The 21,362-nt window shown below is 33.9% G+C and overlaps 1 protein-coding gene across 1 annotated transcript in view; it reads left to right on the top strand.

The window, feature by feature from the left end:
- SYDE2 (synapse defective 1, Rho GTPase, homolog 2 (C. elegans)) overlaps positions 1-15,637 on the top strand; it is a 43,057-nt gene extending 27,420 nt beyond the window's left edge. The window contains exons 5-7 of the mRNA XM_012661082.1: positions 8,223-8,404; positions 9,803-10,034; positions 15,118-15,637. Of these exons, the coding sequence (XP_012516536.1) occupies positions 8,223-8,404; positions 9,803-10,034; positions 15,118-15,617 (914 nt within the window). The 3' untranslated portion in view covers positions 15,618-15,637. The remainder of the gene's footprint in view (positions 1-8,222; positions 8,405-9,802; positions 10,035-15,117) is intronic.
- The last annotated feature ends 5,725 nt before the right edge of the window (positions 15,638-21,362 follow it).

Raw genomic sequence — 21,362 nt, forward strand, 5'->3', positions numbered from 1 at the left:
TTCTATTTTTTAGTAGAGACGGGATCTTACTCTTGCTCAGGCTGGTCTCGAACTCCTGAGCTCAAGCAATCCTCCCACTTTGGCCTCCCGGAGTGCTAGGATTACAGGCATGAGCCACCGCGCCCGGCCTTTCCTTTTACTTTATAAATTTATATTTTATCTTTGTTTTTTTTCTGCCAGTGACTGCAAGTGGGATGAGGAGGAAATTCAGTTTAAATGTGTTTGCTCACAGTGAAATAGATTTCATGTCAGTGCCACACAATCAGTATCTTGGTTTAGTACTTAAAAATTCATTTGGCCATGCCTTTTTCTGGTTTAATCTCACTTTAATTGTTTTTATCCTATCTGCCTTCAAAAGAAAATGTGATCAGAAGTAAGCCAGAAATTATCTTTTAAACATTCATATTTTTCTTCCTTTTTACATTAAATATACATTTACATTAAATATATATTTTCCTATCATATATACTATATTTTCTCTGAGCTCTGGCATATTAGCTTCCAAATTATTTCTGTTTTCCTTTTCCTGGATTCAACATAGACGTCGAAACTATATAAAACCCCAAGGAATGTGAAAAGTTAGGAATGCTCATATATTTAGCAACCCAAATCTACTGAGGTTGTTTATGAGAGCCATTTGGTCTGAGTAACATGTATGTATGACTAAGGTAAATGATAAGGTCAGAAAGAGTAAGTGAGGTAAAGTAGGGTAGGTTAAGTTAATGGATTTTAAAAATTAATCTGTAGTTCTAACTTCAGAAAATGTCAATGATTCAACATTCAAATCTACCTACCCTAATGTATCTTTTTACTGTATATATAAGTTTTACCTGCGAAAGAATGATTTTCCTGGTTGTGAATATGCGTTTTCAAGTCTTCTGGATCCAGTGTGTTAATTTTTTGTCATGCTAGATGCCTGTAGAGGATAAGGGCACTTTCCTAGGTGACAGAGTCTCACTTGAAGAAAGAGGTTATTTAACATATTAATCTTCATAGACCTGCAGTTGCTTGTAGGAAGATGATATCCATCTATCCAGTCAGTATATATTGAGTGTTTACGATATGCTCAGTATTTTGCTAAGGCATTTGGAACACAATGATGCATAAGAGGTCATCTCCACCTTCAAGAGTATTAGTCTCAAGGGAAAGACAGACTCAGAAACAGCTGATTATAAAATGTGAGAAGATTAGGATAAACTTCCTGAAAGAGGTGACTTCTCACCTAACTTCTGAAGTGTGAGCTGGACTTAGCCAGGCAAAGGTGGAAGGAGGGCAATCTGTTGGCAAACACTTGGAGATGAGAAACTACATGAAATAGTACTTGCTAAGGAGTAAATCACCAGGCAGGTTAGAATGATGAGCTATAGCTGGAATGCTCTCTCAGACGGGAACCCAGGACCGACAGTGAGGCTTATCTGGAAAAATCAGGGCTAGAATATGGTCATTTTTATATTTTTCTTTTTTCATGAAGTTAATTGGGTAAGTTTCCATGTAGTAGGTGATAGACTAGCACTACTGTTGAGACATACAGGTAGCTAGGAGGACTGAAAGAATGGTAAGGAGATGGTGATATGCCTACTCTTTGAGATGAATTTTTGTAATTCTGTGATTTTTTTTTTGTATGCCTGTGTATTTAGTTAAAAGAAAACTTTAAAAAATTATCCACTTATGTTGTAGTGCTAAAAAATATTTGTTTTGTTTTTTTCTCCAAATCAGAACTGGTATGTTTAACCCTATCACTATATATTCCTGGGGTCCTAGCATGATGGTGGTAGTAGGAATCAAAGTAAGAATCCCACAGGAAAAGGGGAGTCTGTGCAAAGGAATGAGTAGAGTCCACTTAATCACTTACCGTTGCCTATCTGGAAATTAATTTATTTACTAAATGTTTATTGAACACTTACTATATGCCAGGCATTCTTCTAGGCACCAGGGACAAGTGAGGAAGATGAACAATGTCTCAGTCTTCATGTATGCATTCTAATAGAAGATATAGTAGCTTACCAGTGATAAGTAGGACAACTAGAATGATACTGATTGGTACTAGTGGGCAGCTTGGTGACCCCTGTAGTTAGGGTGATCAGAGAAGAAAGTCTCTGAGAAGTACCTTTTAAGCTGAGATCTGTATGGTATGGAGCCAACCACTGGAAGATCTGGAGGTTAGAGTTCCAGGCAGAGAGAAAGCAATTGCAAAGGCTCTGAAAATGGAAATAAGCTTGGCATATTCAAGGGATAGAAAGAAAGCAAGTGTGACTAGGTCATAATGGGTGATGTAGAGAATGGTGGAAGATGAAGCTGGGAAAGTAGGCAGGGGCCCAGTGATACAGAGTCTTTTATGTCATCATGAGGACGTGGATTTTATTCTGTATATATTGGGATTCTTAGAAAAAGGAGTTACTGTCTCTAATAAAACCATGCAAAGTACTGAACTTTGTTTTTACAAAGGATGTCACCATGTTTAACATGGTGGTGTTAGTCATAATTATAGTGATAATGATACTTATTTTGGTCCTTACTAATCCATCTTATACCCAGGCTTTCAAAGCAATTTTTCCAAAAATGCAGATCTCTTCATTTCACTTCTGCTTAAAAATTTTCAGTGATTCTCTATCATCTTTAGAATAAGATCCAAATCTTTCCCTATGACACAAGGCTTTTCATCATTTGACCCCTCCAAATTTCTTCAGATTCATATTCCGTCTTCACAAGCCGTTGTTCTCTAGCTATACTAGAGCTATTTACAATTCCATGGACATATCATGGTTTTTCATGCAAATTTATGCTCATGCTGCTGAATGGCTGAAATACTCTGCTTTGTCAAAGATTACCTCTCTTGTCCTTCAGAACATATTGGCTCAGGTTAGTAGAATCTCCTCTTAAAATACATGATGCAGGCTGGCTCATTCTGAATCCTTCTCTCCCTCCCCAGACTGATATCATTAAGTATAAAGGCTCTTATTTAGCTCTGTATTTCAGCACCTACTTAAGTCCTGGGCATATAGAAGATGCTCAGTCATGCTCATAGAAAGATGAATGCCTGATTGCATCATTTTAACATCAGTGATTACAGGAAAGTCTTATTCCATAAAACTCCATGGGAATTTTTAATAATAAATGAGTGGTTGCATATCATATTTCTAGAATGTAGGGTTGGGAGAGAAAATACACACACATACATACACACACACATGCTATAGAAGAGCAAAGATATTTTGAATTCCGAGGAAGAGGGTGTCATATACATAACAAGATGATTCTTTCTGCTTCCAAACTACTGCATATAATTGGGTGAAGTTTGTGTTTGCTGTGTGGTTTTAAAATGGTTTTGATATTAACATTCAGGATAGTTGGGTTGTTTCAGAATAGGAGAGAAACTGGTAATTGTTAATTATTGTCAAGATGAAGCAGTAATAAAGCTGCCGTTTTTCTGTTTCCCCACAATGTAAATAGTACGATACTTCAGTTACATTGAATAAGCAGTTGCTGGACAGAGATCAAATAATACAAAAGTTGTACATGAATATTTGCAGGTTAAATTTTGTGATTGAGAATTAGCAAAACACAGGTACTACAAACCAGCCTCTGAGGTATAAAAAACAGTTTTGGTGATTAGAGTGCCTTTTTTTCTTTTATGATATCTATATCTCATAATGGGGATGAGTTGAATTTTTGAGTCCTTGTGCCTGAATAAAGGTGAGGCGCATGGTTTCATAGTGTCTAATTATCACAGAGTAGCTTAAGAAATGTCACCAGAGCCAGGCCTTTATTAACGTATAATTGCCTGAGTTTTCTTCAAGTAACAGTACATAATACAGGATTTACTGTGTGGCGTTAAAAAAACTTCATCCTAAGGTTTCCCCGAGTCTCTGTTAAGTAGCTCCTGTGGTATTAAAGATTGTCAACACAGACTTGTTATCTTAAGGTTTTTATGTCCCCAGAGTGTTTGAAAGATGTTAAGAAGGCAATGTGGCTCAAGATGTTCCTGTCCATCACTAGGTTTTTGGCATAAGATCATTTAGCTAATTTCTAGGTCGATGAGTAGTTACATGTATATGACCCAATACAGTATAAATGCCTCCTCTCTGTATCATTTTACAAAATCTTTTGATTATTTTTTCTATGAACTTTTTGCTTATAGAGAAGGAACTGTAACTTTTACTTCATTGAACATGATATGGATTGAGCTCACATTAAGAGCTTAGTGTTCGTTAATAATTCCCCCAGTTTGCCCTGAAATTAGTGAAGTAAATGACTGCGAACCTTGATTAACTTAAAATTCCATTTATGTTATTGGTTGTTTAGTACATTCATTATATAAAAGATAATGATGTTTTAAATATAGATTTTACTAATTATTAAATTATCTTTTCTGAAGATCTTTTAAGGTTTTAATTTAATATAGTTTCATTATAGGGCAAATCTCAAACTATCAGTTCATGTTGAGTTTTGTTAGAATTCACAAGTCTTGCTTTGTCAAGGAACAAATATGGGGATCTCTTTTATTTATTATGCCCTGGAGGATTAGTAGTGTCTTTATTTGGCAGCTACAGAAAATGGCATTTCTGGCTTCTAATTGTAATTCAGTTGTCCTCTTTATACTGAATGTTGCTATTTATCGTAGGTAGCTTTAGATTGCAAATCTAATGGTGGTGGTAAAGATCACATGATATAAGTTAGAGAATGGGAATAAACAATGATGGCATGTCTGCATGTGTACAAAATGCTTTATCATTACCATCACTGTATATCTAACATGCATTGATTGTTTATGATATGCTAGGCACTTTATATGTCTGTCTCTTCACATATGTCAAGGAATAAGTTTGGTCAATATTCTCTTGGCTACCCAGTGCTATTTCCAGATTATTACCTTTTTGCTACTGAGTAGAATTTTATGTTCTCTTGAGGCTCATGTTATATTCTTACACCACTTTTACCCTTTCTATTCAACATCATCTACAGAACTCTTGGGCACTCCAATTCATTCAGTGAAGACTTTGATATCTCTCTGGTTGTATTTCTAACCCAAGTCCTGCCATAATCCTAGGTGACTTTATCTTACAAATGAGGAGTTCAGAACCCTAAATTATCAGTTCCTCAGATCAGTTATAAAATTATCCAGTGACGTTTATATCAACTCTACTGTAGTGACCTACTCCTACGATCATAACTTGGTTCTTATCACCTAGAATTGTTTTGGCTCTCAAACTATGAATTCATTTCATTCTAGATCTATAGTTTCCTATCCCTCAAGTTTTTTCCTACTCCTGCTTTTCACTTCATTAGTTATCCTTTGATATATTTTTGCTTGATCAGTTCCCTTCTCTTATCATTTCCTGCTCTAGTTATATTAGATTTCATGGTTCTTCATTCCAGCCACTCATGCAAATGTCCTCAATTTTCTTGCCCTTTTGTCCTTACTTCCCACCTACCTGGGAAAACCTTTGTAGTTAGGGAACACACTTCATAGGTCTTAAATGGTTTTGTACTTATTCAGGCTTAGTTTAACACCCAGAATATGGTTTTCTTGTGGTAAATGTTCCATTTGAGCTATTGAAAAGGATGTGTATTCTCGTGGCTTTGGATGGACTGTGCTATAACTATCAATAAAGTCAAGTTGGTTAATAATGTTGTCCCAGTCTTCTATATCTTTCTTTTCTTTCTGCTTGCTAATAGGAGTGTTAAAATCTCTAACCATAATTATGATTTTGTCTATTTTTTTAAAATTATTTTTGTTTCTATCCTACTATCCCCCTTCCCCACCACTTCCTTTACTTTGAAAATTATTATACAATTACACGTATATTCGGCACTTGAAGTTATTACACAGCCTACTGATAATCCTATTTTTTAAGTTTTTTTCCGCATTTCATTTTGGATTGTTTCTGTTGCTGTGTCTTCAAGTCACTAGTCTCCTCTGATATTAATCTCATTCATTGCATTTTTAGTCTCAGACATCCTAGTTTTCACTACTAGAAGTTTGATTTGGGGTTTTTTTTAATACTTTCCATGTCTGTACGTAACATGTTCAATATTTATTCTAGCTCCTTGAACATATGAAATACCGTTATAATAACTGTGTTCATGTATTTATTAATTCTATCGTCTGTATCTTTTCTGGGTTGGCTTCAGTTGATTTTTCTCATTATAGGTCATATTTGCCTTATTCTTTATATGTCTGATACTTTTTAATGGACATCAAATGTAAATTTTACCTTCTTGGGTGCTGGATATCTTTATATTCCTCCTTTGTTCCCTATTTCAAGTAATGTCACCGGTTTCCACCTGGATGCTCAAGTTCCAAACCTAGGAAAAAAACATGCTTTTTCCTCAAAATTACAAATGCATTTTTGACTTAGCAGTTCATAAATGCATACATACAAAGTGATGATGTACAAGGTCATTCACTGTAGCATGGTTTGGAATAACAAAAGATTAGCAATAATCCAAGTATCCATCTATAGGGGACTGAATAGATAAAACTGTGGGACATCCATAACTTGGAATACTATGATGTCACTGTAAAAATGATTGAGGAAGCTCTCTATGTATTGAAAAGATCTCAAGGATATGAGGTTAAATGAAAAAGCAAGAAACAAATCAGGATGTACAGGTTGAGTATCCCTCATCTGAAAAGCTTAGGGAGAGAAGGGTTTTGGATTTCAAATTTTTTTGGATTTTGGAATAATTATTAGTTTAGCATCCCTAATCCAAAAATCCAACATCCAGAATGCTCCAAAATCTAAAACTTTTTGAGCACCAACATGATCCTCAAAGGAAATATTCATTGAAGCATTTCAGATGTTGGATTTTTGGATTAGGGATATCAACCTGTGTATGTTATCTTTTGTGTAATAAAGGGAGACAAATAATATTTATATTTGCATAAAAAAACCAGTGGAAGGATGCATAAGAAACTAATCAAGCATGTTACTATTTAATTTTTAAAAATTATCAGATGGGAAGCTTCCTACCTAATCATGTTTAAGTTCCAGCTAAGCTTTCAAACTAGGTTCTTGGCTAAGCTGAGACCATGTTCTGAATCAATATTGTATATATTTATGTTTTTGGTATCATGAATACCTCTTGTGATCACATTCCAGCCTTAAGCTAATATCTTATTTACCTTACTTATACATAACAACCACTATTCTGTCCAATTTCCTCTGCTGTAGGTAATATCTCTTAGTTCAAAACCACTTGTGGTGTGTTTGGAATTGACTTCCCTCACTACTATTATAGTGACAAGTCTGATATTTTCTGCTCTTGGCTTTTGGTTTCATTTGTTTGGTTTTAGAAATGATTTTTTTCTTTTATATGATAGTGTAGCATTAGAGATTATCCATCCATCTAGTATGTCTATTTAAGACACATCTCTAGTATTAAAGAGGAAATATGTTTATATTATTTGCAAGGGCTTTGGACCATTGGTACTCTTTCACTATAAATTAAAAATCTAGAAACTCAAAATTTATGTAATTGGAATAATTTACAATTAACATAATATGCCTTGCTTCCTTAACTTCTATTTTAAATACATTTAGAGGAGCTTTTTATAGGTAGGCAGGATCAATAAGGGTATATGCATCAAGAATAGCTTATTTTAGCCGGGCGCGGTGGCTCACGCCTGTAATCCTAGCTCTCTGGGAGGCCGAGGCGGGCGGATCGTTCGAGCTCAGGAGTTCGAGACCAGCCTGAGCAAGAGCGAGACCCCGTCTCTACCAAAAAATAGAAAGAAATTAATTGGACAGCTAAAAATATATGTAGAAAAAATTAGCCGGGCATGGTGGCGCGTGCCTGTGGTCCCAGCTACTCGGGAGGCTGAGACAGGATTGCTTGAGCCCAGGAGTTTGAGGTTGCTCTGAGCTAGGCTGACACCACGGCACTCGCCCCAGGCAAGAGAGTGAGACTCTGTCTCAAAAAAAAAAAAAAAAAAAGAATAGCTTATTTTATGTTTAACAAACAATACATATGGTAACTGTATATTATTATGTATAGTTTTAGCATGCCTTCAACACAAAAGGTCAGTTATGCAGGCAACTTAAAAGAATACAAAATGCTAATGTTTTGTTCTAATACTTTCTTTTTACATTGTTGCTTTTATTGTTTTCAAAATATTAAAAGTTGGCTATAATAATACTTAAATTAAAAAAATTCTCCATTGTTCTTTATTTCATTCTGAAGTTCAACCACCAACTGTCTGATTTGTTTGTTTTCTAAAGGTGTTCTTAAGGATTATTTAAGAGAACTTCCTTCTCCTCTGATAACAAAACAGCTTTATGAGGCTGTGTTAGACGCAATGGCAAAAAGTCCTTTGAAAATGTCATCAAATGGTTGTGAGAATGACCCAAGTGATTCCAAGTTTGCTGTTGACCTACTAGATTGTCTGCCAGAGATTGAGAAGGTAAGCATAATTGGTATACATTTTTTCTGAAAGCCAGCTAATGATTTATAAACTTAGCTCCAGAGCTACAAATAATCTTTTAGGTATTTGACATTTGTGGCATTTATGGATTTAGGCTCTGCCTTTACTGTTTTTAAACAGTATAAATCTAGTCATTCTTCTTAAACAGAATAAATCTAGAAAAGTTTCATCTTTTCCATTTATGATTTTAGCCTAGGCATGAATAAATACTCCCTATAAGTTTTTAAAGTATATTGTTATTGTATTATTACAATAATATATGTTCATTATAGAAAAATTGGGAATATATAGAAAAGAAGAATGTAAAATTGCAAGTATCAATATCTAAAGGCAACTATAATTAACATTTTGGTGTGTTTCCTTTTAGTATGTTTTAGATGTGGTAACTGTTTTTGTGCACATGGCTTAGCCTTAAGACTTAAGTAATACCACCATCCCTTGTTTTTTTCCTCCTTACCCTCTTTCCCATTCCTCCCTCCCCCAAATCTAAGTCTTGGGACCAGCATCCTGCAGTATTGCTGTAGGAGAGAAATAGGAGGCTGGCTGTGTCTGCAGGACCAGCCTTAGCTAACTTTAGCTGTTGTTCCTTAGAACAGAAGAAGAAATAAGAGAAAGACATAGGCTTGTCCAGATGAGGCCAACTTTGCCTACATTTCTTATCATGTGGGGGCAGAAAGTGCAAGAATGAGTGGGTAGAAACTTTAAGCCCAGTAACTTTATTCACTGGTTTACTGTGGTTTCCTGAATGTGCTCTAGTTTCTTTAAGGATTAAAAAAATAGATATTTTTTCAATAAAATTTTCTTTCATTTCTAACTGTATTATTCTTCCTATTGCTAAGGTTTGTCTACTTAAAATATTTATTAGTTAAGAAGCATGTTGGCCTTTCAAAAATATCTTTTATAATCTGGATCATTATAGAACCTGACCCTGTTCTGAAATGGTTAACTTCCTAGATTTAAGTGTGATGGCCCTGCTTACAAATACAGGACTTACCTGTGCTTAAAAATGAACCCTCTTACCCTCATGCCCGTTCCCATCATAGCCTTTGCTGTTGCCATTTTAGAAGAGAGAAGAGAGGAAAGAGCTGATGATGCATTTTACCTCCAGCTGAAATTTGGAATGCATTTATAATCATTTTATAAAGTGTATATTTTAACCATTTAATGGATTAAATTATGTTGTTGGAACATAATTTAGGCCCTGTGCAATGTTTCTATAAGAAAATATGTTTCAGGTTCCAAATATCCAACTTATAAGCAAACCTTTGTAAAACCCTTTTAAAAGTGACAGGATACCCATCTATATTTTCTGCTATAAATTTTGGTCTTGAATTTGTGCTTGTATGACTATATTAAGTGAAATTTAATTTAATTTAGGAAACCCTGAAGATATTGTTGGATCATTTGAAATTGGTGGCTTCTTATCATGAAGTAAATAAGATGACCTGCCAGAATTTGGCTGTGTGCTTTGGACCAGTATTATTAAGTCAGAAGCAAGAGACTTCCACCCATAACAACAGAGTCTTTACTGATTCAGAAGAACTTGCAAGTGCTTTGGATTTTAAAAAACATATAGAAGTTCTTCATTATTTACTCCAACTCTGGCCAGGTAAATGATTCTATGAAAATATTTTTGTCTTTCAGTGATAGGGTGTTTGATTTAGCTAATCATTAAATATGTCCATATATGATTGAACAAAATCTTCTCTAGATTTCACTTTTCCAAATAGTTATGAATGAATACCAGCCCTTTAGATTTTTTCGTTTAAATTTTCTGCATTTGCTAATAACATTGTAGACATATATATCAATGTACACATTTAGGTTTGGTCAGATGTGGTTTTGAATCCTGGTTGTGCCACTTATTAGCAATATGACCTTGGACAAGTTCTTTAACCTCTTAGAGCCTCAGTATCATTTTTTGTCATATGGATTTAATAATATGTTTATAGGCTTTATATGAGGATTAAATAAAAAATTATGTATGTAAGGTGCTCAGCACAGCTCTTGACACATAATAGATACTCAGTAAATACTAACTTCTTTACTCTTTTCATTTTTAGTTCAACCAGTATGAAGCAGAATTCATTTTTCCCCTTGAATCAGTTCTTTCCGACACATCTTTACTGTATTCGTGGTCATTCTTCGAATTATCCCAGCTTGAACTGGCAGTTATCCTTGACCTTTCCATCTTTTTTATCCGTTCCTTATTTCAGTCAATAACCTAAGACTGAACAGTTATTTTCCTAATACATCTCTTACATAGTTTCAGAGCTAAAAGAAATACGTATTTAATTACATGTTCTATAAAGAATCCTGTATTTAAGTTCCAAAATTTTGTTATCCTATAGTAACCCCCACTGCCCTTGCTCCACACTGCATAAGACCAGGTGTGAAAGTACTTCAGTGCTTAGTATACAGCACACTGGTGAAAGTGCTTGGCTCTGGAGTCGGGCCTGGCTTCACCGGGGCCCTTGCCAGTAGGGTGGGCTCAGGCAAAGACTAGCTTCTTCAAGCCGCAGTTTGCTTCTCTGTAAATAGTGCCTACCTCAGGGTTGTTGTGAAGATTGAGATGCGTCCAAGGCAGTGAGCGAAGTATTTAGCACAAAGTAAGCCCTCAGTAAACGCTCTCTGTTACTCACTTATTGGCACATATGAGAAGGAAAGTCCAAAGTACAAAGAAATGCTTGATTTAGTCTTTTAAAATAAAATCTGATTAATTTTAAAAAGTGAATTAAAAAATAAGTTAATAAAGTGTTCAATTTTTAAATTTGGAAAGTTAAAATTTTTACTTTGTTTTAAATGCAGGCTTAAAAATTATTCTAATTTATATTTTAACTGAATTAGAATGTATTTTAATTATTTAAAAATCCCAAATCAAGATTCTCATTGTAATGGGATGATTTCAGCATTTGATGCCTAACATAAGGGATCTCTCAGAGTTTTAAATGTGTGTTTCCTTTTTCTAGAACAGCCTTAACTCTAATAAACATCAGGAATTTGGGAGAAAGCCATCTTATCATTGTAATCACAAGTGAAAACTTGCTTCCTTGGAGACACCATTAAGTTTACTATCAGTAAATTTAATTCTTTGTCATTAATTCTGTATAGAGATTAATGTCATTTTATCATTTTTGTAATAGCTACCTTAGTTTTGGGTTTGGGAGCAGAAACTTAATTTATATCCTATGTTATAGAAAAAGCAGGTTCAGATTTCATATTCATTACATTTTAATGACAACCTTAAACAACTGTCTCCTAGCGTATAGCACCTTATTCCAAAGGTTTGTGTTGTTGGTCTTAAAAATAACTGCTCCTTTTTCTATAACCTGTTATTTTTCTTTAATTGTAGTACCTTAGATGAAGGACAGACCAGGGCAGAAGGACGAGAGGAGGCAACAGTTAGTTTTGCCCTTTAAATCACCTGCTTTTAGATTCAGGAAAAGGCAGAAATCAAGTTGATGTGTGGCCTGAGAAAATTGATGGTGACATAGAGAATGTGACAAGGACTGGGCCATAGCATATTAATTCAGTGAACGCTCATCTCCGTGCATTCAATAGAACGTTTTGACTTTCCTTGTTGTGCACATCTTATTTTTCCATTTGGAAGTTCTTCCACTCCAGAGTTAAAAGGAGTTGCCCCTACCACCTGCTTCCTTTTTACTTTGTAAACTTTTTGTTTTGTTTTTTAATTTTGGGCAAGAAGATAATTTGCTTTGAGATTTCTATTTGAAAAATCATGTCTTCAGATTAATTAGTTAGAACCCTAATATATCAGCACTAGATGGTAAAAATTCTCCTGCCAATAGTTTTTCAGATTATCTTCCCCCAAGCTCTGAGGTTCTTTGGAAGTGGCTTTGGGGCCAGGTTGGCAGGTGGAGGAGAACAAAATGGAATCATACTTCAGATAAAAAGAAGACTGTTCTTTTTATCTGTCTTATGTATTGAGTTTTCATGAAAATTTTTCTTTTGAAAATGACTTTGCTGTTTTTTGTTTTTTTTTTTTGAGACAGAGTCTCGCTTTGTTGCCCTGGCTAGAGTGAGTGCCATGGCGTCAGCCTAGCTCACAGCAACCTCAAACTCCTGGGCTCAAGCAATCCTTCTGCCTCAGCCTCCCGAGTAGCTGGGACTACAGGCATGCGCCACCATGCCCGGCTAATTTTATATATATATATATATTTTTTTTTTAGTTGTCCAGATCATTTCTTTCTATTTTTTAGTAGAGACGGGGTCTCACTCTTGCTCAGGCTGGTCTCGAACTCCTGACCTTGAGCGATCCACCCGCCTCGGCCTCCCAGAGTGCTAGGGTTACAGGCGTGAGCCACCGCGCCTGGCCGACTTTGCTGTTTTAAGAATACTGAAAATTACTTACAGGCCACTGTGTCACTTTACAGATGGGGAAATAGATTTAGACCAGAGCATAACTCCTAGATCTTTGCTATACCGCATTTTCTATGATGAGTCAATTTGGGGCAAGTTTTTTGGAAATGGTATCAATTTTTCTGTAATTCTTTTTATTTCATTTTTCTTACTAAATTGTAAGTTTTGTGGGGTCAGGGATTATGTTTTTGTTTAACCTTATATTCCTAGGTCTTAGTAGAGTTCTTGGCACTAACTAGACATGCAATATATTTCTGTTAAATAAGGTATAATTATACTGTAGATAAAAGGCTAATGAAGTGGCAATTGAAAACAAATCTATTGATAAGGAAAAATTAAGTTTCTTAGTAGTTATCATTATATTTTGAAATTTTTTCAGCAACATTATAGACCGTATTTTTTATTTTATTCTGTTGAAGGTGGGTAGTCAACAATGATGGGAAAACCAGGACTTTTCTTTTGAAGTTAAAATTAGCCATTTTCTCTGCATATTTAGTGGGAAACCATTCCAGCATCAGTAGTCTTAAAAGCCAGTGATGTTGATTTTTCAGAAATTGAATGTTTAGTCTAAAAGATATAAAATATCAATTTAGTTGTTTTCTTAAAATATTTTCTAAGACGATATGTAAAAATAATATTTAAATAGGGTCTTAGACAACTTTAAGCAACTGGCAACAAAATGAATCTGGATTTTGCAGGCAAATGTCAGAAAATGAAGGCAAAATAAGACAATTTTAAGACATAGAATCAAAAGATACAGGGGTTAGATTAGACTAGATGATCTCAGGGTTAGCAGAGTACTGTAATTGGTTGGTGAAAACAACAGGCATGACAGTTAAGCGCTAAGAAGAGTAGGAATAACACAGAGAATGAGAGGAGAAAAGCAAGATGGTGGCAATAAGCAGCTAGAGGAGAAAAAAGAATATGGATACTTAAACAGTGGAACAATTCAGATGTCCATTCTGCAATTATATCAGTTTATGGCATGGAACATTGTATATTATATATTAACTGACAGTAAAGATCAATTTAAAGTAAATAATCTGACCTTTATTTTCTAGGAAATTTTAAATCAAGACTTTCAACTATCTACAATGATATACAATAACCATCATAAAAATGTGATGGTAGAAGTGTTAAAAACTTACCTATATAATAGTTATCAAGTATTCAGTAAAATCTAAGTGAAAAAATTTATGTGGTCTCTGAAAAATTTTATGAATATCACTGTAAGTCTGAAAAACTAGAACCATATACATGTTTGTATAGTTTTTCAGTTGTATTTTGTACAACAGAAAACAAACATTCATTATATGTTGGAGAGTGTAAAATTGATGTTATCACTGATTTATGTTCCCTTTATCTTAGTTAAGGGAAATATAAATGGAGAGACACTTATTAACAGGGAATAAACAAACAGAAAGAGAAAGATGTTATGGAAAATCTTTAACATCTATGTCTCAGCATTTTAAATTAAGTCCATTTTATATACAGAAGAGCCTTAGATAGATATTTTGTCCAATATACAGAGAAGGGTAAGCAGTAAAGCCTTGGTTTGTAATGAAATAATGTGTGTCTCTGTGGTAATCTTCTATATGGTGAGCTCTCAGAAGAAATTAGTCTTAATATGGGGAATGTCATTTGGGATTGTTAAATACCTAACCAGAATGGGAAAATAAAATATCTGTGCTATTTCCAGGCAATAAATGAAGACTATTAGTAGATAAAGCTGTATAATCAAACTCAGGTAACAGTGGCCAAATCTGGTATTCATGCATTTTATCAAAGTGAAATTTGGGCTGCTTAGTAAAGTAAATTATGACACTGCTGCTAATAGAATTGCAAAAAAGCCCACAAAGGTCAGAACTTTTAGAGTGATCACTTTAAATGCCTTTGCCTCAATTAGATGTTTGCAGACAAAGGAACTTTTTATGTTTTGTTTGTACACCAACATGCCTTGCCTGCTTTTTGCTGTAGCTTTTAATTTAGGAGAAGCTGCCAGCTTAGCTACTGTTTGAATTATAGCTGGATAATAATTAACTTGCACAGAACATTGGAAATTTTATTTGTTTTGGGATGTTATAATATAGCATGAATTAGCACCACTGAACATTCTACTAGCTTTTCTATCCCTAATCTTGATTATGTCTGGTGATAGAAAAAATAATTATGGAATGCTTTCTTATGATAGTATGCATGTTTTTGTTTTAATGCATGTTTGTAGTTGATTATTAAATGGCTTATCTTTAGCTCTGTTTTTTTAAGGTCAGTTGGTTTACTATCTCTAAAGCAAAGTTATTGTTCATTTTTAGTGCAACGTTTAACTGTCAAAGAATCAACAGACAATTTGTTTCCAGAGCAGCTGTCTTCTCAGAATTGTTTGAGGCGGAAGAAAGAACGACCTTACATGTTAGATTTGAGTGGTACTGATTCATCAGGAGTACTTAGGCCAAGACAAACCAGATTAGACAGTCCACTTAGCAATCGTTATGCAGGAGACTGGAGCAGCTGTGGAGAAAACTACTTTTTAAATACAAAAGAAAATTTAAATGATGTGGATTATGATGATGTCCCTTCAGAAGACAGAGAAAATGGAGAAAATTATAGCAAAATGGATGGACCAGAAATAATGATCGAACAGCCAGTTCCCATGTCCAAAGAGTGCACATTTCAGACATACTTGACAATGCAGACAATTGAATCTACAGTGGATAGAAAAGTCAATCTCAAAGATCTACAAGAAAGTATTGATACTTTGATTGGAAATCTGGAACGTGAGCTCAGCAAAAATAAGCTTAATATGAGTATTTGAGATTGAGGGTTTTTATTTGGTTTTTCATAATGCCTTAAAGTTTCGAATCTGTCTTTCTCACTTTCTTTTCTTGCTTATACTTCCCACAGTGATGTTTTTTTTACTCTTGAAATTTTCCGTTGATTTCTAGTAAGTTTGTGATTCAATTAAAAACACTATTCACTAATATAATTCTTACTTATTAGAAAACTTATCTGGGGGTAAAGATAACTTGGACTTCTTGGGATATTTTAATAAATCTTGCTAACTCTATGGAAATAACTTTCATATGCATATAGAAGGTTCAGATAAGTTATTAGCCCCTCAAGGTTTTGATACTTCATAGGAACTGCTCTTCTGTAGCTGAGACAGATGTTTCTTTAGAGGATTTGCAGTATGAGTCCTGGTACACTGCAACATCATTTGGTCACATTTCATTTGTAATGTAAATGCTGCTATAAGAAAACCATTTTATAAATAAAAGTAAAATTATACAAATATTAATGTATTCTGTATTAACATTCAGTAATTATTTAAGCTTAAAGAATTAAATATTTTTATAATCCTGAAATTGTGTATATATTTATAAATGCATATATATGTAAGTATTAGAATGGAGGGAGGGGTTGCCTATAGAATCACATGTATTTTTAAAGCATATATGTCATGAGGCCAAAATTATTAGCTTACAGATGTCTTTTTCAGGGAAAGGACATGTAAGTTAAAGGAGTTACATAAAAACACTTGAAAAAAAACACTCTAGAAGCATCTGAATAGAAATAATTGACTTTCTTATTTTGATTCACAGAAAGTCACAGTATACCCTGTGAAAAGTCATCTTTGAAATCCTCTAACTCCTTTAGTGATTAAGCACCCCAATTTCTGCATTGGTGACCTAGATTAGAAAAATCTTTACCTATTTTATGTATTTTTGTATTCTGCTTTAAGTATTTATTTGTAGCAGTACATTTATAACACTGACTTTATAATTACCCCCATTTGTTTCTAAAGAAATCATCTTGCCAGCATACATGTTATTTTTAAAAATTGACTTATTTTACCTAAGTATATCTAAAAGGTAGTCATTATAGCAATACAGCAGTGTTTGAAAATGTAAATTTAGAAGCTCTTTTCTTAAATCAAGATGTATTTTTTTAAACTTTTATACCTAAAGAATGTGTAATTTTAAAATTATAGATAAAATTTAAATTACCAACTTTTAAGATATAGCAGCTATTAAAAAAACCAAATTCCTGATGTTTTCCTAAATATTATTTAACTATTTCTATGCAATATACATTGGTAAACAGATACCTGTTATTTAATTTGAAAATCCATTGTTAAAAAAATAGATAACTATTTTTATATGAAATTTTCTTTTTTTAAAGCTTTGTGTAACAATTCAGAAGAACACCAAAAGACCATATGTATTGAGTAAACAGCCCAAAGAAGGTACTTTTAAATGTTTTCTGGGAAGACTGCTGTAGTTTTTCTTCCTTTTGTTTGCTATTTATGTATATTGTATGAATTGAATAAGTTGTTCCAGAAATGTAAAAATTTTATTAAAATAACCATGGTGTCATGCTATTATCATAATGATTTTAAGGATCACTTATTTTAATATTCTTTTTAAACAAAGGTGTTAAAGTATTGGACCATGATGTATTATCCATAAATATATGTAATAACATTTATTTGTCTAAAATTTAATTCTCCAGGGTCTGAATACTTAAGGGCCATACTTATATTACTATATTATTATATTATTTTGGATGGGAACAGTTTTAAAGTTAATCTCTGCCATCTTAAATAGAGAATTCTAAACATTTTTTGTCTAATCCCTGAGTTATAACTATAAACCTCTCTTATTGACTGTTGTACTAGAAGTGTTGAATAAGTTTAAATGCCTTTATTTTAAATGGCCTTTTATTTTAAATATTTTTTGAATTTTTATACCTGCTTTTTATAATTTCCTGGGATGTTTCTACACTGTCAGCTGTCATTCCTTTATGAGCCTGCCAGCTCTCATGTCTTTTAGAATTAAAAACAATTTTAAGTTTCTAGCATGTACCCGAATAAAAATTTTTTTTAAACAATTCATATGGATAGAAAATAAAAAGTATTTCTCCCTTCTGTCCACACCAGTTTCACTTCTCAGAGGTAACAGCATGTTTATTAATGCTGTTTCTTTATTTATCATTTAAGAAGAATCGGTTGATTGTTGTGAATGATAAGCAATTTATCTCACTCCATTCCTTCTTACCATTTTTGTTATATTTTTAGTTCATTTGTTTTCCTTCATAACTTAATTAATAATCTTTATTTTTCTGGTCCATTGACTTTTAAACAGTCTCCCTTGACTCCCTACCATTGAGGAAATGACCAACCCTGTACTTCCCCTCCAACTCATTATTGCCCTTACCTCCTAACTTCTGTAAGTTATACTACTAGTTTATGTAATCAATGTTCATAGATGTATATTACTTTGGAGAATTATATTTATGTTTTTCTTTTATATAGTATTTTGATTCTAAAATTACAAATCAATAACTAGCAGTCACACTAGATTATATGAAAGTATTCACAGATAAACCAGGTGATTTATTTCTTTCTACATATCTAATCTTATATCCTTAAACCTGTGCTGATTTAAGTAGACCGTTCCAAGCAGAAGTCAAATGGATTCTTTATTCTCATAGCCATCAACTTCTCCAAATCATATCATGTGTCATTTGCTTCACAATCCGGTTATGGCTTTTGCAGATTATTATTTTTCCTGGAGTATGTAATTGCTTTTTTTTCTTGACAGAAGAAAAATGCTTCCTTTACTATAACTCTTCCTTTAATCATACTGTTGAATTACCAAAATTGTTCAGAGTGCTTTTAGCCCTCATCTGGGATTCCTGAAGTATATTCTTATTTTTATTTATTTTTCTTCTTATGTCTTCTTCACTATAACCCTGAGATCACTTTATGCTTCCTAATCAACTTTATCAAATTTGGACAATGTGATTTTTAGCTATCATCCTGAGATGTACTTTCTTTGTACTCCTATGTTAGTTCTTTTTTTTTTTGATCCCACTCTCTTGAATTTGTTTTTTCAAATTTGTTTGTCTGCTGAAGTATATAAATAAAGTGCCTTTTTATCCCCAGGAATGGTACCTGGGAGATAAACTCTAAGTCCTTGCATATTTGACAAGGCCTTTATTTTTTCCTCACATTTTATTTTTATTGGCTCTGCAATTCAGTGTTTAAACCCATTTTCCTTTAGAATTTTGAAGGCATTTCACAATTATTTTCAAGCATCCAGTTTTGCAGTAATCTAGGCTAGAAAGAGGGTAATTCAGACCAGGATAGAAAAAATAGAGATGGTGAGAAAAGGTTGGATTCTGGTTATACTTTGAAGTAGGAGCTAAAACAATCTGCCAGTGGACTGGGAAAGGAGTAGGGCCTGAGCAGCTAGCTGAAGGATGGAGTTGCCATCAAGTGAGACTGAAATGATTCTATATTTTTTAAGTGAGTTCCTTGTATTGGATGTGGGTATTATTAATATAGTAGTTATTAAAATACATTATAACATCTTATTAACTATTAGTATTAATGCTTCTGTACCTGGGGATGATGCTCATAGAGTCACTGCTAGAATAAGAAAGCAAGAAGAATTCATATATATCTAAGAAAAATCCCACAGAATAGCTGTCTTTGGAAAGTTTCAGGTTGTGTAGCTTTATATCTCAGGGACCCTAAAGAAAAAGAGTTGGATACTGGTATGATTCCTGAAAGGAATTTAGTTTCCAGACCACAGATTGACTTTGACAGTTAGGATTTTATAAATTAAAAACCAATTTTTAGGTACTGGTTATGATAAAGTTGTATTATGTTTGATAATAACAAGTCCTAATTCTAGTCTTACTGACCCGAGGACTTTGGTACAAAGAGAAATGCTCTTTTCCCTGACCAGTTTTCATGTCGAATTCAATAAGGCTCATATGTGATAAACATTGAAGTTCCACAGGTCAGAGTTCTTGGTTGTATTCTCCCTCAGCCAAAAACTAGCTAACCCCAGCAGACATTGAATTTATTGAAAAAATACTGTATCAGAGGGAAGGCTGTTTTTGGGTGCTGAAAATCTTATATCTTGATCCAAGTGGTGGTTTCACGGGTATTTACATATCAAGTTTCATACCTAGGGTTTGTGCTCTTTATATAAATCATGCCTGAATTTTTTAAAGTAAATTTTTTTTTTTAAAAAAAATGGGCAAACTGGAGAAATAGAATTGGAAAATTAGCAGAAACTAAGAGAGGTTAGGTTGTCAGAATGACAACAATCAAGACCATGCCTGGTTATGGAGCTGCTGTTGCTGCCCCTGCCACTAAACAGCCCATGTACACCACTAGAATTAATTATAAGATATCCCTGCTTCTCTGCATCATTGCTGATTCGCATAGTTCCTGACAGAAGCATCAGATTGTACCATAGCTTCCAGGAGTTAGAAATTGGCTCACATCCTTTCCCTAAAACTTATAAATTCTTTGACTTCAAGGAAGGGAATTTGGAAGCTGAGCAGGCAAAACAGTGACAAATGTACAAATACCTAATCTTCATCAGAACCCTGTTGCCCGCAAATTGGAGTCTTTCTTCCCCTCCCCAACATGCCCTAGCCATCAGCAGGTCTGGGTGCTATATGTCCTAAAACTGTGATAAACTTAAGTTTATCACCGCTAACACCCTAGTCCAAGCCACCATCATGCCTCAATCTCTTCCTGTTTCACCTCTGCTATCACACTTTTCTCTCCACACCCTCAATCCAGTCTATTCACAGAAGCTAGTCATAAAAAGATAAACCACATCATTTCCTAGGCCTTCTCCCTTGTTCCTTGTGCTCTTGCAACTGGGACCTCATTCCCATCTGAGGATCTTTGCACTTGCCATTCCCTCTGTCTGGAAAGCTCTTTATCCAAGATCTTACTTAGGTAGTTCCTTTTTGTCATTCACTTCTCTGCTCAAATGTCACTTCAAAGAGGCTGCCTCTAGAAAGCCTGCTTCAAGAATTGGGGGAATAAAGAGATGGAGATTTCTGTTTCCTGTAACAAATGCTAAATAGTTATGGTACTATTTGTTTAAACTGTAGACATTTATAACTCTGGTAAATGTTTACATTTAAACAAATTTAAGAAGAAAAACTTTAAAAAACTATATCCACACTGTCACTGTCGGATCACCCTGGCTTATTTCCACCAGGCATTTATCACTATCTGAAATGATTTTATTTATTTGTTTATTGTCAATGTCCACCTCTCTCGAATGTAATGTCTATGGCAGTTGGGACCTTGTGTATCTAGTTCATTGCCATGTGCCTAGGGACTATAACATAGAAGATGTTCAGTTAATTGTTAATAAATTAGTGACTTTAAAGGGATACTTGGAGAATGGTTGTCTTTTTGTCAGAAAAAGATTAAGGACTATAAAATGCATTGTCTATGTAATTTTAAAAGTATATACTCCTGAGCAATAAATTATTACTGGCTAAGAAAGTAATGTTATCTTTTTTTAAAAAAATGATGTGTCTTTCTTTTGGAATTAGAGTGGTCTTGGGAAGTGACAACAAGTTAATGGGTTGGTAAATTTGGGGTAATTTTTTGTAGTAATTTTTTGCTGCAGAGTACAGTATAAAAGTTATTTAAATAACATGTATAAAAAGGTACATCTCACCTTAAGGAAGGAAGGTTAAAAGAATTTGTTAAAAATCTTATTTCTTTACAGAA

The sequence above is a fragment of the Propithecus coquereli genome, unplaced genomic scaffold (genome assembly GCF_000956105.1).
Source record: "Propithecus coquereli isolate 6110/MARCELLA unplaced genomic scaffold, Pcoq_1.0 Scaffold7, whole genome shotgun sequence".
NCBI classification, from domain to species: Eukaryota; Metazoa; Chordata; class Mammalia; order Primates; family Indriidae; genus Propithecus; species Propithecus coquereli.